At 43.7% G+C, this 17,096-nt stretch overlaps 1 protein-coding gene across 1 annotated transcript in view; it reads left to right on the forward strand.

The window, feature by feature from the left end:
- Positions 1-17,096, forward strand: part of LOC102501492 (putative phospholipid-transporting ATPase IIB) — a gene marked incomplete at both ends in the record, with an annotated part of 192,556 nt that overhangs the window by 6,033 nt on the left and 169,427 nt on the right. The window contains 2 exon segments of the mRNA XM_014586915.1: positions 2,762-2,912; positions 5,888-6,001. Of these exon segments, the coding sequence (XP_014442401.1) occupies positions 2,762-2,912; positions 5,888-6,001 (265 nt within the window).

Consider the following 17,096-nt stretch of genomic DNA (forward strand, 5'->3'; position numbering starts at 1 on the left):
GTGCAGCAGGGTCGCACGTGTGCTTGTCCCTCCCGAGCCTGAGGGCGGATGGAGGGCACACAGCGGAGTCTTCATGCCTGTGCAGTAGGTGATCTGTGGAGAGGTATTGGCGTGATTGGGGTCTTGGATGGAACCTCGGGTGCAGGACGCAGGGGCACTGAGGTGTGGGTGCGGACCGTCGGCCTCCTCACGCACCCACACCTTGTCCTGTTGTTTCCAACGGGAAGGAAAGGGTTTCTGGCGTACGCAGCCGGCTTCTGTGGCAGCCTTTGAGTGCCTTCAGAAGTTGAGTGCCTTCAGAAGACGGACTGTAACAGCCTCTCTCAGCACAGCACCAAGTCTTCCTCTGCAATTTTGAAATCTGCAATAAGCCAAAGTTTTAACACTCAAGTTTAAATTTATGGTTGTATGGTGCTTAAGGGTGATGATTTTGATACATTTTAAGTCTTTTTCTGTCTTTCTTTTTTTTTTTTTTTAAATCTGACCATAGGGTGCATGCTTTTGCAGAAGAGAAAGTGAAAGACCACCACCAAAGGGGGATGCCCATGCCTCATTCTCTTCGCCTCTGTTCTTTCAGGATCTTGGGCACCTGCACACGTATTTCCAGCATGTTCTCAAGCCACTTGGCCCAGGACTTGAACCATGCAGTAGACCTTATGGGATCCACCTGCTTTAACCACCACACCACTAACCAAAAAAGAAATTTTAACCTCAATTTAAAGGCCACAATACCTTTTATCATTTTCTGAGTTTGTTTGTTTTAGTTTTTTGCCACACATTGCACCTGACAGAGAGCGGCAGGGGGGGGAAGAGGAAAATCACCTCTCAGGGAGATGGCCACACAGTAGTCCCTTTTCCTCCAGTCTCCTCTTCAGATTTGGGCAGGCATGCACATGCATTTGTGTGATTTTCAAGCTACCAGGTCTGGGATTGGAACCAGGTGACCCTGTGGGATCCAGGTGACCCTGTGGGATCCAGCTGCCTTAACCTCCACTTTACCCGCTGGCCCTTTCTGAGGTATTTTAAGGAAAGTTATTCCACTGGAAAGGTTACATTCTCCATGCCAAGATAATGGTTGGAAGGCCAGGAAGTGGAAGTTTTGCTCCGGGAACCCTGACCTTATTGGAGTAGGGTCAATTTAGGATTAAAATATTTATTGCGTAGGTGAAGATAGCTGTGTGGAAAAACTATTGGTCTGGCCTTGTAGCACAGCAGTCAAGCTCGAAACTGCTATGCAGGAGCGCATATGGCCAGCTGCCGTTTGAATCTTGGTGCAGGTAGCTTGAAAAAAACACCGGGTGCATGACATGTGTGCCCCACATTCTGACAGGAAGGAGAAAGGGAAGGAGAAGGATCGTGAGCACGGTCACGCCCCATGGGGGTACTTTCTCCTCTTTCTGCCTTTCTGTCTCTGGTGAGTGTACATGCGCTCTCTCTGGCAATTAAAAAATAGGACTATCAAATTTTTATCATTTTTAGAACATCACGTTATATGTTAATATCCTTTTTAAGTACTGAATCAAGTGTGTACCCAAAATCCCGAGAGGAGAACAAAGGAGAAGGGATTGTGACAGGGCCATCCCACCAGGGGGTGATTTCCTTCTTTCTGTCTCTTTGTCTCTGTCTGTCTCTCCAGTGAGCACATGCCTCCTGTAGCAAAAACCTCTCTCTCAAAAAAAAAAAAATCCATAGTCTTAATATTATATTAGTTACCTTTACTGGAAAGTTTTATTTTTCAAGAGCAGAAAAGGTGGCTGTTTAAGAGAAGAGAGGAGCCACGTCTTGGGTTGAGTGTTATCTACGGACCTTTGCCGTTGCTTCACCGAATGCTGTGTTGAAGATGTCCAACACTCTGCGGTCCATACCTTCTCTGCGCATGTGCAGTATTTGCTTCAGAACATTAATGGTTTTACTTTGTCAATAAGAGTGTTTACACAGGCACAGGGGAGATAATTCTTCAGGGGTTTAGAAGCCGGTATATTTATATGAGACTTTCAGTATTTCTGTATCAAATATTATTTTGTATAACTGGTACCAGCTGCTGGTGTGGTGGTTAAGATGCCTGAATCCTGTATCCTGGGACCAGCAGATAACATAATGGTTACGTTGCTGGACTCCCATGTAGTTGACCATGGTTTGAGTCACGCACCCTGAGGCTTAAAACTCATGCTGGGCGTGCGTGCGTGTGTGTGTGTATGTGTGTGTGTGTGTGTGTGTGCCCAAAATCCCAAGAAGAGGATGGAGGAGATTGCGGTGTGGCCATGCCCCCTGGGGTAATTTCTTGCTTTCTGTCTTCATCTCTGGCAAGTGTATACCACCCTATAGTAAAAATCTCTCTAAAAAAGAAAAAAACAGATGCCTGACTCTGTTATGGCTGATTGTGCAGCTCAAGTCCTGGACCTGGTGGCTTTGGGGGGTGTGCACGCCTCAAATCCTGAGTGCGGAGGAGAAGGGGTTATGGCATGGCTCTCACCCCAGGGTGTGCTTCCCTTTGTCCTGTCTGCCTCTCTCTGGCCAGAGCATGTGCCCTAGAACAAATGTAGAAACGTTTGTATACTGATTTATTTAAAGAAGAGCCGTGTAGATGGACATGCGATGTGCTGTTACTAGCATGTGGTAGGTGCTGAGGGGACCAGTGTTGGCTCTCACTAGGCAGAGTTAGTTTAAACCTGCAGATAGATGCGTGTCTTTTGTTCCACACAAATAGAACGTGTGTCTTTTGCTCCGTGCAAATGTAACGTGTATCTTTTGCTCCACGCAGTTGCTGTGACTGGCTGGTACATATCTGCCAACGGAAAAATGAGCTGAAAGCTCGCACCGTGTGGCTGGGATGTCCTGAGAAGTGTGAAGAAAAACACCCCAGGAATACTATAAAAAACCAAAAATACAACGTGTTTACCTTTATACCTGGGGTAAGACCTTACATTCTTGAAGACGAGTGTCTGAAGAGAGTGCTAGCTAGCTTCCTTTGTTTTATGGATGAAACTATTGAGACTTTCACTGTTATGTATCGTGTCAGATCCAAATCAGCGTCTTTTTGCTTTAAAACCGTCGTGTTTCAAGTAATTGCTGAGTCATTCTATGCACTTTTAATGCCTACATCACCAAGTTCAACCCAAGAAAACGTAGTCTGACTATTGCCTTCAGTCCTTGATAAACACCGTGTTCTAGGATTGTGGAGATGTAAGGGAGCAGACAGTAAAGTAAATCAAAGTGTAAGAAAAGTCACGGGCTTTATCTGGTTGGGGATTCGTCTTGGGGAAAAGCAGAACTTAACATTTAAAACCCTTTGCCAAAGAATTTCACAAAGAAAATAAAACAGTTTTTACACACAAAAGAGACTCAGTAACAGAATACCTGCAGCGTATTTTATGTGGGTGTTGCCGCTCTTCGCACTGTGAGCTTAGGCCTTATTATATTGTTAGATCGTTAGCTGTCTCTAATTAGGTACTGTGCTCAATTTGAACACTGAAGTTAAATGCATTTTGTTAGTAGTATTTCTGGCTTAAAAAACATCTTATGTATGTTTAGAATAGTTGAATAATTTTTGCTTTTTATATGTCATTCCCTATCTTAACAGGGAGATTTCTTTTTCTAAAGGCAAAATAGGCTGGTACTGATTATGTTTCAAAATTGAAGTTTTTTTTTTGTTTTTTTTGTTTTTTGTTTTTGGAGAGGTTTTCGCTATAGGGCGCGTGCGCTCGCCAGACAGAGACATAGAGACAGAAAGCGAGAAATCACCCCCCCAGGGGGGATGGCCACGCCACAATCCCTTCTCCTCCATTCTCCTCTCGGGATCTTGGGCACGCACGCACACGCGCCCGGCGTGAGTTTTAAGCCACCGGGTCCGAGACGCGAACCACGGTCGACTACGTGGGGAGTCCATCAACATAGCCATTACACTAACTGCTCGTTCCCCAAAATTGAAGTTTTTGATCTGTTCTAGGGATTGCTTGTTTTCTGTTTTGCAAGAAACGCTCTTGACTAGGTGAGCGAGAGCTGCTTTGTCTTGCATGTGTTCTGATGGTGGTTACCGCGTGGCTGTGTGTCCTACACCGATGGCCCCAACCATCCAGTGACAGTACAAGCTGAATCCCTGATGTGCTGCTTTATAAAAACACACGGACCAGTAGCTTCCTAAGTAAAAGACTGACCTTTCGTCAGGACAGTGAAATGGACGCTGTCTTCCTGGCAGATAAATACTCTCCTCTTTGTTTCAGGAAGCCCCTGTTTTCCCCTTCGGTGTAGATTGTTAGCTACTCATGTACTGGCTAACGCCGTCCGCTCTCCTAAAGGGCCCCAGGCTCACTCTGTAGATGGCGGAGGCTTGATCACTGTGGTGTAGAGCCCACAGCGCAGCTTCACCCTGCTCGGCGCAGGTCCTTCCAGGTTGCCTGGATCGCTGTGCCCTGAAGATACCTGTCAATGGGTCTGCACGGTGATTGCCGTGTGTATCATTTTTCTCTTAGATTGTCTCTGAAATCAGTCTTTTCAACTCAAATGTGGTATTTTAGAAACATTTGGTAATTACACAGTAGGAATTCTATGCCGTTTGTAGCATGAATGGCAATTTCTGAATTGCTAATAGAGATAATTTATGCTGAGATTTTAAAGAAATCAACAAGGAAAAAGTGTTTTCTTTCCAAAAACCTGCTGAGATTAATTTATGAAATAATTCAAACGTCTTAGACAGCAGTTGGACATGATGATGAATATAAATGTGTCACCAACATAAGTGACGCTTCGGCCCACACGTCATGTAAGAGCGTGGTGTCAGCCTGAGTGCTCAGCCCTGTCCTGCTCGCTCTGCATTCCCCATGCCTTCCAAGTGGCGGCAGACCAGGGTGTGCGAGGTGCAGGTGTGCAAGTAGGATTGTGAGCATAGTGTGCTGTTTCCATCATTCTCATCTGTGAACACATTTTGTTCCATTTTGATTTTCCATTTAAATCTAATAATTAGAGACATTCGCAAATAGAGGTCTAACAGTATGCTACATCTTGTTTTTTTTTCTTAAAGATTACTATTGGATTTTGGGAAAAGTCGTGATGCATTTTTGCATAGGAAAAAATGTCATGACTTTTCTGAAAACCCAATATTTGAATTAAAACACAAAACCAGAAACTTTCAATATTAGTATCCCTAAAATTATATTGAATGATGAAATTAATTTTATATTTGAAAGTACTATTAAAGATCAACTACCAAACACTATAAAAAGTAGGTAGGTAGTTGTCGTACTGAAAATTGGTCTGTAGTTTACAGATTTATATATTTTATCATTTCTGTATCTTGAGTAAGTTCTAACAAGAGACTAAGGCTATCGATCTTAGAAGTCACTTCTGTGTGCTTGTTCACTCACTCTTCGTAAAGCTACTCGGACAGCATGTTATGAAAACATGGCTCTTATATTTTGTTTATTTACCATTTATAAATATGTGGTTAATATGAACTTTCCATTGTAAGATTTCCTGAATTATTACCAAGATACACATTGGGATATGTGCTGAGTTACTGATGTTGGGAAGTTTTTGCTGGGGCTTTTGCTTTGATGCATATGTCAGGTTTGTAGCTCAGTAGTGGGAGACTGAACCATTTTATACAAGAAAAATCCAAAACTTCTAGAGGATACTTTCATCATGGTTGAAAGTTTTAATTTTCTCTCTTTTTTTTTCAGTTTAAAACATAAGTTAAAATATAACTTGAGGGTGGCCTGATCTCTATGTGTTACAGCTTTTGGAAAACTAATGTCAAAATAAAGTTACAGTGAGTCAGGTCACATTCTTAATGCTTGATGGAAATGAGGTTGCGTTTTGTGCTGTTTTTATTTAATTGAGGTATTAAAAGCTTTTATTGAAAGGATTGTTAATTTTCTCTTTTCCTTTTTAGGTTTTATACGCACAGTTCAAGTTTTTCTTGAACCTCTATTTTCTGGTAGTCTCCTGCTCACAGTTTGCACCGGCATTGAAAATAGGCTACCTCTACACCTACTGGGCTCCTCTGGTAAAAGAAGAAACTTTGAAACTTCCTTCAATTACATTTTACATACTAAAGACGTAGTTCGTAAATGTTCACGATGGTGAAAAGATGGGTTGACCAGATTTTTAAAACACAGTGTTACTGCCGTGTATCATCAGGATTCTGTTGAAAGGCATTCCTGGGTTCTGTGGTGACAACCTGTTGAGCCCTGCAGAACGTGGGGCACAGTGCGGGCCTGCTGTCGGCATTCTGCACCCGTCCTGGGGAGCAGATCCCCCAGTGCAGCTCCTCCCTGTGCTGACGGAGCAGGTGGAAACGGTGCTGGGGGAGTCTGCTCAGTTACCCTGGACATCCTGACCCATGGCGAGCATACTGAAGGGTCTGGCTGTGGTCCCAGTACTTCCTACTCAGTCAGCAGCCTGGTGTGTGGGGTCCTCGATGGCCGTGATAGTTGGCATCGAGGGTCTCCATTCCGGACCCGTGCTGTGCTGATAGTTTTATGCTGACGGTGACGGCTTTCCTGTTTTGTGTGGACAGCTCTGTGTCTCCTTTCTTCCTTTCACTTACTGGGTCTCCCTTTTGGGCAGATGACCAGAGGGAAGAGTGCCCTTTGGGGCAGAGTGCCAGGCTCAGATGCCTGCATTGCCTCGGCTTCAGACTTGCAGATCTGTGGGTCTGCTATCACAATCTCTGTTCTGTTTGCCTTGCTCCTCCCCGAACTAGAGACTTCCCAGATGAAGGATCGGGCCTAGGAAAGGGGAGGGCTAGAGCCCTGTTTACAGGCCTGGTCGTCACCCTCTTCTCTCTTAGTAAAGTCATGCTGAGGAATGTTTTGCAACTCCCCGTTCTCACAGACTTTGTGGAACGGTAGATTTGAGGAGTGAAGGTCATGCCTTGTGTACTCGAACACAAAATTACTTGGGCACGCCAACATGTGTTTCGCTTTTTGAGTTAATGACATCGAAAGACTTAGGTGCCGCACTAGGATGAGACGATAGCTCTGTGCGCTCATCTGCCTGCGCGGCCAAGTCTGCCTGGCCTGTTTGGGTGTCATTCTGTGACATTTATCAGAGACTTGAAACACGGACTCGGAATTTTTATTGTAAGAATGTATTCTTTTTCTTTTTTTAAGAGAGATTTTTGCTACAGGGCGTGCACACTCCCTGGAGAGACAGACAGAAAGTGAGCAATCACTCCTCAGGGGCAATGACCACGCCACAGTCCCTTCTCCTCCATTCTCCTCTCGGGATTTTGGGCACGCACACACATGTGCCCCGCGTGAGTTTAAGCCACCAGGTCTGGGACTTGAATTGTGCTCGATTATGTGGGAGTACAGCAATGTAACCATTATGCCATCTGCTGGTCCCTTAGAAGAATTTATTCTAGAGAAATAATGATTGGGACTAGCAGATGGTGTAATGGATATATCACTGGACTCCCACATTGTTGACTTTGGTTCGAGTCCCAGACCAGGAGACTTAAAACTCACACCGGGCATGTGTACATGCATGTTCAAAATCCTGAGAGAAGAATGGAGGAGAAGGGATTGTGGCATGGCCATCCCCTTGTCTCTCTGGCAAGTGCACGTGCCCTATAGCAAAAATCTCTCTTAAAAAAAGGAAAGGAGTAATGATTGATCACAAAGTCTAAAGAACATCTACTATTAAATCTGATGATAGATGTTTTAAAGGCTAAATGTCTAACAATGGATTGTTTATGCTGTGTCCTGTACACGTTAGGGTAATGTGTAGCTTTAAAAAATGATAGATAAAAAGAGTATTAATAACAGTGAAGGTCTCTGTGTTGGAATACCTGGTCGAAGTTGTATTGAAGGGTGTTAGAATGGGAGACACAGCTCTGGTGAGCCGACACTGGCGGCTCTGTGTCCAGCTCTAGCCTCGGCAGCGTCCATGTCGCAGTGGGTAAGACAGACACAGCCCTGCCTAGTAGAGCTTGCACTTTGGTTGGAGTCTGTGTGGGCCACCCCACGGTCCTGGGTAGCCAGCCATGTTGGTTGGGGAGAAGAGGGGATCATCGCCGGTAGGGCGACCAGAGAGGCGGCCCTGCAGTGGGAGCCATAGCTGCAGGCTCCAGGGGTGAGGAGGAGGGGACAGTGGTTGGAAAGGAGGTCACAGACTTTTCCAGGACTCTTCAGATTTTCCCCTCGGTGGGACAGGATGGGGTGTGTGTGTGTGTGTGTGTGTGTGTGTGTGTGTGAGTGCGAGTGCTGTGCGTGCTCACCTAGGATGGAAGGCTGAGTGTGCACAGCCGAGCTGTAGCAGCTGCTCTCTAAAGCTGGGTAGCTGTGGAGAGGGGTGCAAGTGGCCGTTTCTTCTTTCTTCCTGCTTTCTCCCTTGGAGGTAACCTCTGCTGTGAGTTTGAGATTGTAATTGCTGTGTACCTCTGGATGGCCCTGCTCTTTCAAGTGTGTCTTGGTGACAGTGGCAGTATATTCTCCTGCTTCATGTGTCTGTGAAGGCTGTCTTACTCTGTGTCCTATTGCAGGGTGCTGTTCGATTCCTGGCCCTGACAGCTTGCTTTCTTACTTTCTGTGTTTCTCTCTGTCTCTCTCTGGTCAAATTAAAATAAAATAAATGGATAAATTAATAAAGTTAAATGAAAATATTCTTTAACAAAATTAGGTTTTCACTTTTAAAAAAATGTGGGTTTTTTTTTGACGAATTCTTACAAAGATTTAATTTGTTCTCAACATCATCTTGGCCATATCTGAGTAGTTTTGTGTGTGTATGCACATGCAAACATGGGGTATTCGCCATGACAGCAAATGTTTCTCTGCTTCTTTTGTTCTTTGATGAGCTCTTCATTTTTAAGTCTTTAGTTTCAATTTTCAGCCTCAGGTTGTTAAGAGTACTTTATGACTTTTTTTTTTTTTTTTTTGACATGTAAGAATGAACTTTAATTGCAGTTAGATAAATACTTCAATAAGAAACTATTTACTGGGACCAGCAGTTCACATAATGGCTACGTCACTGGACTCCCATGTAGTCGACCGCGGTTTGAGTCCTGGACCCGGTGGCTTAAACTCATGCTGGGCATTTGCACGTGCGTGCCCAAGATCCCGAGACGAGAGTGGAGGAGAAGGGATTGTGGAGTGGCCATCCCCCCTGGCGAGTGATTTCTCGCTTTCTGTCTCTCTGTCTCTGTCTTTCTGGCGAACACACGCGCCCTATAGCAAAAACCTCTCAAAAAAAGAAACTATTTCCTGATTAATTCAGGGGTTAACGATTTCTCTATTCTGATTGTCTTTTTAATGTTACAAAGAGAACAGTTTGGGCAGTGCTCAATGTTGCCATCTGACACACATAGATGAGTTTCCTACAGCCCGAATTCTTTACTGGTCAGTTTCAGAATCAGTCCACTTTTTAAAATGACTTTCTTCCAGTCCCTGGTCTGGCGGCAGCCACAGATATTACCTTTTCCCAGATAACACATGATGAATACAGTTAGTGTCCGTGCTTGCCTAGTTCGTGGTGTTTTATTTTAGGCCTTTGGTACAGCAGAAATCATAAAAAGGTGGTGTGCGTTCAGCCTCGCCCTCAAATTCCAGACACAAGCTTACTGTGTATTGATTCTTTGATTTGAACTCATCTCTGACAACTTTGATGATCATTGGAAATTTACAGATGTTAAATTAGAGGGTCTTTTTCCTAATCTAGGCAAAGTTAAAGAACCTCTAAGTGTGCGTTAAATCTAAGTAAACCTCTTCAATGGAAACAATTTAAAAGAATGCCAGTTCAGGAATACATATGGGCATCTCTTATGTAAGCTTCCTCCTTAACTGAGGGAGTGTGTCCCTGCAGGGTATTCTCCTAAGCTCCTGGCTGCCAGCTCTTTTCTATACCAGCTTTTTTTCTTTTTCTTTTCTTTTTTTTTTTTTTAAAGGATTTGCTATCGGGTACATATTCTTGCTGGAGAGAGACAGAGACAGAAAGAAAGTGAGAAATTGTGCCCCCGATGGGAGATGGCCATGTCATAATCCATTCTCTCCTGTTCTCCTCCTGGGATTTGAGGCATGCACACACACATGCCTGGCATGATGTTCAAGCTGCCAGGTCTGGGATTCATACTGTGTCCGGCTATGTGGGAATCCAGTGCCTTAACCACCATAGCACCTGCTGACTCTAGTACCAGCTCATTTTAGCCCTATTTTTCCAGGGTGTATAATAGCCCCTGTAATCTTTATATGTACGTTTGTATTTTCATGTCTTTTCTCTGCCTGTTCTCTGAGATTCGGAACAAGACTTCTAGATCTCTCCTAGCCAAAAACCAGCCACTAAAAAGCATGAAACCATCTTACAGCAGCTGTTTGCAAAAATCTTATTTTTGTTGTCTACTAATTTCAATGAAAGCAAGCTCTTTTCACTTTTATTCCGTGTGTTCCTTAGCTAAAATAGGCATGTTATGAAAACAGTGATCGCTTAATTAGTATTTTTTCTTCTTCAGTTATTCCTGGCAATATTGTTTACTAGTCTTCTCGCTGAGCTAACTTTTCTTATACTTTCCCATGTAAGAGAGGAGTAAACTGGAAAGAGAGTGATTTTGTTATATTATGATGTCAGGATAAAGATTTCCTTTTATATGTTCACTTTCAGAACAATCCTTTGAGGCAAATCTGTTATAATTGGAGTAACAACATAGATATATAATAGATTGTAATCCTCCTATTAAAATTAGTAAGATTGAATGTATCTGTGCAGAAGGTTTTTGGATAAATAAATATGTGATACTGTGTATTTTTTAATACTATAACTTCTGCTTAAAATATCTTCCTCTACTTCATTAATACTTTATTGACCATTAGATAGACAATATAGTTGAGAAATCAATCTATAAAGACTTGACTTTTATTCTGAATTTAAAATCTTTCCTTCTCTCCACCCTTTTTTGGTGAGTATTTCTGTACTGGAGTTGTGACTGAAGTTTGAAAACAAAACAAAACACAAACCCAATTACTTGAAATTCCTACCATCCAGTGACAACCACTGTCAGGGAGCCGTGTGACTTTGGCACAGTTACTTATTCACTTGTGTCTCTTAAGTTGCCTTATCTGTAAGTTAGAGGTAAAGGGACACATCTTCTGAGGTGTTTGTGACAGGCAAAGAAAGCAAGTTCTTTAAGATCGCCAGAAAGGCATATGATAAACCCTCTGAGGTAGAACGGTGACATGGCAGTGGGTCTCTGTCTCTTTTACGGAAATGTATGTGGTTTTGGTATTTGCTCCATATAGGTGCTGGTTATTTGAGGAAGAGGAAAAGGGCTATGGACAGGTCACAGGCGACACTGTGCTGTCCAGTGTGACCAGTAGGCTCGTACATGGTGCTGTTGCTCCAGGTGACAGCATTTCACAGTGACCTTTCTTGTTTCCAGTTCTGTTTTTCCCCGGGAGCAGTGCTATAGCTTCTGTCTCTGACTTGGTTTATCTGATGACCGAGGGAGACCTAGCCGCTCCTATACTAAGACTCATTTATCCAGGCTTCCATACACCACCGGTCTCTGTGATCCAGTCCAGAACTGGCAGGAGCTGAGCCTGGAAGGAAGAGGGCTATTTACAGTTAGACTCTGGTGGTGAAGGAGGAAGTAGTGGCCTCAGCTTCCGTTCCCTTCCTGGGCTGGCCACAGGGCTTTCTCAGGGTAGGTGTGTGGATGTGGGTGTGATGGCAGACGTGGGTGTGTTTATGGACGTGGGCATGATGGCAGACGTGGGCGTGATGGCGGATGTGGGCGTGATGGCGGATGTGGGCGTGTTGGTGGAGGTGGACGTGGTGGTGGTGGTGACCCCCTTCTGGTTGCGGTTCCTACTGACAAGATCTTAGATTAGAGATGTCTGGTTGAGCGGTTTTATACCCTAGCCGTCCTTGCTGTGCCTGAGTGTTTTCACTCCTCTTTCAGAAGTGCAAGTTGGGGCCTAGCCCTCTTGATTTCTGCTTTCCTAATGTCACTTTCTTAGAAGTGGGGAGTTTATTTCTTTTTCTTTTTTTTTTTAATAATTATTTTATTTAACTTTATTATTATCATTATTATTTTTCAGTTTGATCAGAGAGAGAGACAGAGAGAGAGAGAGAGAGGAAGTGAGAAAGCAAGCCACCAGATCCGAGACTTGAACCATGGTCGGCCATGTGGGAGTCCAGCGCCTTTAACCACCACTTGCTGGCCCGAGGGGAGTTTATTTCTGCTGACTTTGACTTCTTAGAAGCACTGGGAACTAGCACACTTCTGGAGTTCATTTAATGAATGCAGAGTTCACTTTTGCTCTTTTTAGACTGTAGGTTTAAAGGGTGTAAAACAGTCACCTGGAGAGCTGGAGTCCCATATGTATCTCTGGAGATTAGAGGTGAAAGTTCCACTTTTCAAATAGGGCCTGGACAGATCTGTGTTGCCAGAAAATCTTCCCAGGTGATTATGAGGTATAACTCATTAAGAATCAGTCTTTCAAATACCGTTTATAATACATAAATCATGTACCTTTGGCCTCATTCGTGTGTCTCATTCTTGTCTCTCAAGATAAGGCAGTCACAGAGATGATGGTTTTTAACGTCACCGGTCCATGTGCTTACTCCCCAGTGGGGCCTAGTCACACTGTGATCCTCTCCCTCCATTTCTCCATTCCGTCAGGATGTGCAGGTGTACGCATGTGCTGGGCGTGGCCACTGGGGCCGGGATTTGAGCTGCAGTTGGCTGTGCAGGGTCTATCTCCTTCAGCACACCACTCAACTGCTTCCTTACCAGGCAGCTCCAGATAGTATTTTAATAAAAGCTACTTCTACATCATAAACATGAGTCTGTAACAGTTAATATTCTACATGGAAATGGTGACATACAAATTTATTTTCTGGATTCAAAGGTACACATTTCTCATGTTAATGAAGTTGAGCTGTGACTTATGGAACAGTGTGATAATGTTTTCCTTTTCAAGATGATTACTGAAATAACAATGATTTATCTTAAAACCACTGGCATCTATGAGTCAAGGAAATATAGTGCATCATATGAGTTTACTGTGAATTTCTTATTCAAATATACTCAGGGTATTTCTAGTCATATTCACACAGAGATCTTTAATTCTTTCTCCCTCCTCCTTTCAGGATAAGTGTCTAGGATTAAAACTACTTTGTTAAATATGTGTAACTTTTAAGGTTTTTGAAAATACCAGATTTCCTACTTTTTTTCTCTTTTTTTGGTGAAAGGTATTTTTTAATTTACATTTTTATTATTATTCATACATTAAATCGCTATACATCAATTAGATTGTGGAGAGACTTTACCCAGCATGATACACACCTCAGTCCAGCCCAGTTGAGACCACCATACACATCCTCGTCAACAGGATAAATCTTACCTGTGTTCCACAAGTGTCTTACCTCTCCATTTCCCCCCAAATTTCCTATGCTCTTCCCCTCTACTTTCCCCTTTGTCTCTAGTGTCCATTACGATTTTTAATACTTTTATGTTCTCCAATCTTTCCGTCTCTACCATAGAGTGCAGACAGTCATTGTACATTAAGTGGAGATATGCAATGTCTCTCTATCATAGCCTGAGTGGCTTCACTCAGCAATAGATCTTCCATGTTCATCCACTTTCTATCAAATGCCAGGGACTTGTTGTTTTTTATGGCTGAATAGTATTCCATGGAGTATATGTGCCACAATTTTTCAATCCATTCATCTGTTTGTGGACATTTGGGTTGATTCCATGTCTTAGCAATCATGAATAAGGCTGCAATGAATATAGATGTGCAAGCACTTTTCCGACTGAGTGCTCTCCTGTCTTTTGCTGGATCATATGGTAGTGCTATTTGAAGGTCTTTGTGGAATCTTCATATACTCCACAGTGGCTGGACCAGTTTACATCTCCACCAACAGGGTAGGAGTGTTCCCCTTTCACCACATCCCCGCCAGCACTTACCATTATTTGTTTTTTTAGTCTTTGCCATTCTGACTGGGGTTAGGTGGTATCTCATTGTTCCTTACAGTGAGGGATGTTGAGCATTTTTTCATATGCATTTTGGCTGTTCGTATGTCTTCCTTAGAGATTTGCTGCTCTGGCCTTTCATGTTTATTTGCTTTGACTAAATTTAGTTACACAAAAACAGTGAATGTATATTCAAGTTCTTTTTTGTTTGTTTGTTTGCAAGAGGTTCGTTTGTTGTGAGCACGTGGACTTTAGCCCTGCTTTGTATAAAGTCACCAGCTGTGGGAGCCGGCTGCAATGCACTGCAGTACGTTCTTCTCTCACGGAGATGTCCGATCACACCGTAACAGTGCTTTGCTCTTAAAGTCTCGTACATCACAGAACTAACATCACTTTTAATGGTAAAAGACTGAGTAGTTTTCCCTTATGATAAGGATTTAAAAAAAAATTTTTTTTTTAAATATTTTTTTTGAGAGGTTTTTGCTATAGGGCACGTGCGCTTGACAGAAAGACAGAGAGAGACAGAGAGACAGAAAGCAAGAACTCACCCTCCCCAGGGGGGATGGCCACACTGCAGTCCCTTCTCCTCTTTTCTCCTCTCTGGGTTCTGGGTACAATGCACACGTGTCCAGTGTGAGTTTAAGACACCGGGTCCGGGACTCGAACCATGGTCAACTAAGGGGGAGTCCAGCAACTGGACTAATAGCCATTATGCCAGCTGCTGGTATGCAATAGCATAAAAAAGCTGAGGAATAAAGTTAGCTAAAGTTTGAGATCACACACTCCCACCATTACTATTCAACCTGTATTGGAAATAAAGTGAATAGGATAGTCAAGCAAGAACTGAAAGACATCTGAAGCCAGTGTCATGGCCACTAAACGTGGCATTCTGAGGCTCACCCATGTGAGAAGGTATGTGTTCATGGTCAGAGGCCATCTCGAGTATGCTGGTCCCATGAGTATCACCTGGGGCTGGCTGAGGCTGGGGGTTGATCGTGCTGTCAAAACCTGTTGAGGGTGCTGTCGTGTCTCTCTCATGTGGAAGAAATGAGAAAACAACCTTAAAAAATTAAAGAATCCCCATTGAAGAAGAAAAGCTGTCTCTGCTCAGAGATGGCCTGATCTTGTCCGTAGGATAACTTAAGGAATCAACATACGTAAAACATTGGAACTAAAGAATTATTAAGCAAGGTTGCAAAATACAAAATAAATATATAAAAACTATTTGTATTCCTATATGTTGCTAATGACCTTTCAGGTATAAAATTAGGGTAATAATTCAATTTATAATAGCATAACTAATACTTAAGAATCAAATTAGCCAAAGTATGAGATTATATACTGAAGTATAAACCATTTTTCTAAAAACTTAAAGATCCAGGGCGTAACATCAAGATGTCCACTGGGAAGCACCCACCACTTAATTCCTCTGTCATCAAGATGTAAAATAATTACTCACATATGACTAGAAATTTTAAGCCTGGGTCAGCACCTGGTCTGCAGGATGACAGCACCACCTGGGGTCTGTAGGCTGCGAGCAGCAGCACCTGAGAACTGCAGGCTGGGTCAGCAGCAAATGCGCTTTGCTGGTAAAGGGTAAGAGGTAAGAGAGAGAACCTTGGCATCCTCTAATACCACTGTGGACAGCATTCCTAGCTCACTAGGAGTTCAGCATGGTCCCAGATCCAGTGAAGGGGAACTCCATGAGATCCACAGAGCTGCGTACCTCCAGGGAAGCATTTCACCCTGTCTAGTCTCAGCTCTCAGGGCCCGAGCAGCTGTAGAGCAGTGTCACTTTGAGAACACAGCAACTGATGAAGTGAAACTTCCACCAAAGATCAATGACTGGCAGAATTTCACATTCCTGAAAACCTACCAGAGTTCTGCCAGGTCTGCACGGGTGGCTGCCGTGGCTACCCCAGCTAGACTGAGCAATAATGAGGCCATGAACTGCAAAGAAGCCCATGCAGGGTTATACGCTCTGGGACATAGATGGGCCAGTGCTGCAGGAAGACTGCTCCAAGAACAGGATGTGGCACGTGAGTGAGTCTGTCCCCCACACAACCTGTAGAAGAGACCAAGGAAACCGATACTCCCCCAGCAGATTGGCAGGCCTACACTTGCCTTACCCCCGTCCCCCAGGCCTGACCATCCAGAAGTAGCTCTCTTCCCCTCAGTCTCCATTGGCACCACAGCTTCTTAGGGTCTCCCTGAACTGTGAGTCTAAGTAAGGGGAGCAGAGGTGCTGCTGATGGAGAAGGGGGAGTTGGGGTTCTTCCATTACGGGCAGAGAGAAGGAAGTGGGTATGCAGTGGCAGTCCCCCAGCATCTCCTGTGCATTTGTGCACATGTTCTAACACTGGGAGGCCGCATAGAGCTTCTGCCACACCTGCCGGCACCACCAGCTCTTCAGAGGTCTTCCTAGAGCCCTAACATGAGCTGAAAGCTCCAACTTCCTTCTGCAGTAAACTGGCTGCAGGAGTGTGACACGGCTGGAGAGAGACTCATGCTGGGGAGGACAGCTTCCCCTGTCTCCAGGAATGTACACAAACGGAAATGAAAATAGTTAGCTACCCTCAGAGTCATGGCTCAGCTAGTGCCCTCATCCTTGTGTGCAATTCATTCAAGACAGAGGATATTACTTACTTTGAGCTGATACCTCTGCTTGACTGTCTTGCTAGGAAGAGGGTCCCCACACTCCACGTATGGTTCGAGAGTTCAGCTAATCACCCCACAACTACAGGTTGGTAGTTGTCTTTGGCACGAAGGAATCCACGTCTGCTACAGGAAAAAGTGAATATTCCACCAGAGTCTTAAATATCAAAAAAAGGACACAAATATCCATACAAAACAAGGGTGTAGCTCCTACAAAGGATCAAAACATTCCCCACCAGCAATGGACAAAATGAAGCAAATCCAGAAATTCTGTAAGTGGCTTTCAGAATATTGGTCATAACACATCTCAGTGAGATGCAGGAGAATACAGACAGTCCAGGAGATAAGAAATAAGATTGATGACATGGGTGAGAGATAGCTATCTTTAAAAATAATCAAACTCTGGAGATGATGAATATAAAACAAAATTAGAAAATTCTCAAAAAAACATCAACGGCAGGTTAGGCCATGTAGAAGAGACAATCATTGAACTTGGAAGCACCAACCTTAAAGCAGCCCAAGCCAGAAAGTAAGA

This window comes from Tupaia chinensis, unplaced genomic scaffold (genome assembly GCF_000334495.1).
Source record: "Tupaia chinensis unplaced genomic scaffold, TupChi_1.0 Scaffold000166_1, whole genome shotgun sequence".
Lineage (NCBI taxonomy): Eukaryota > Metazoa > Chordata > Mammalia > Scandentia > Tupaiidae > Tupaia > Tupaia belangeri.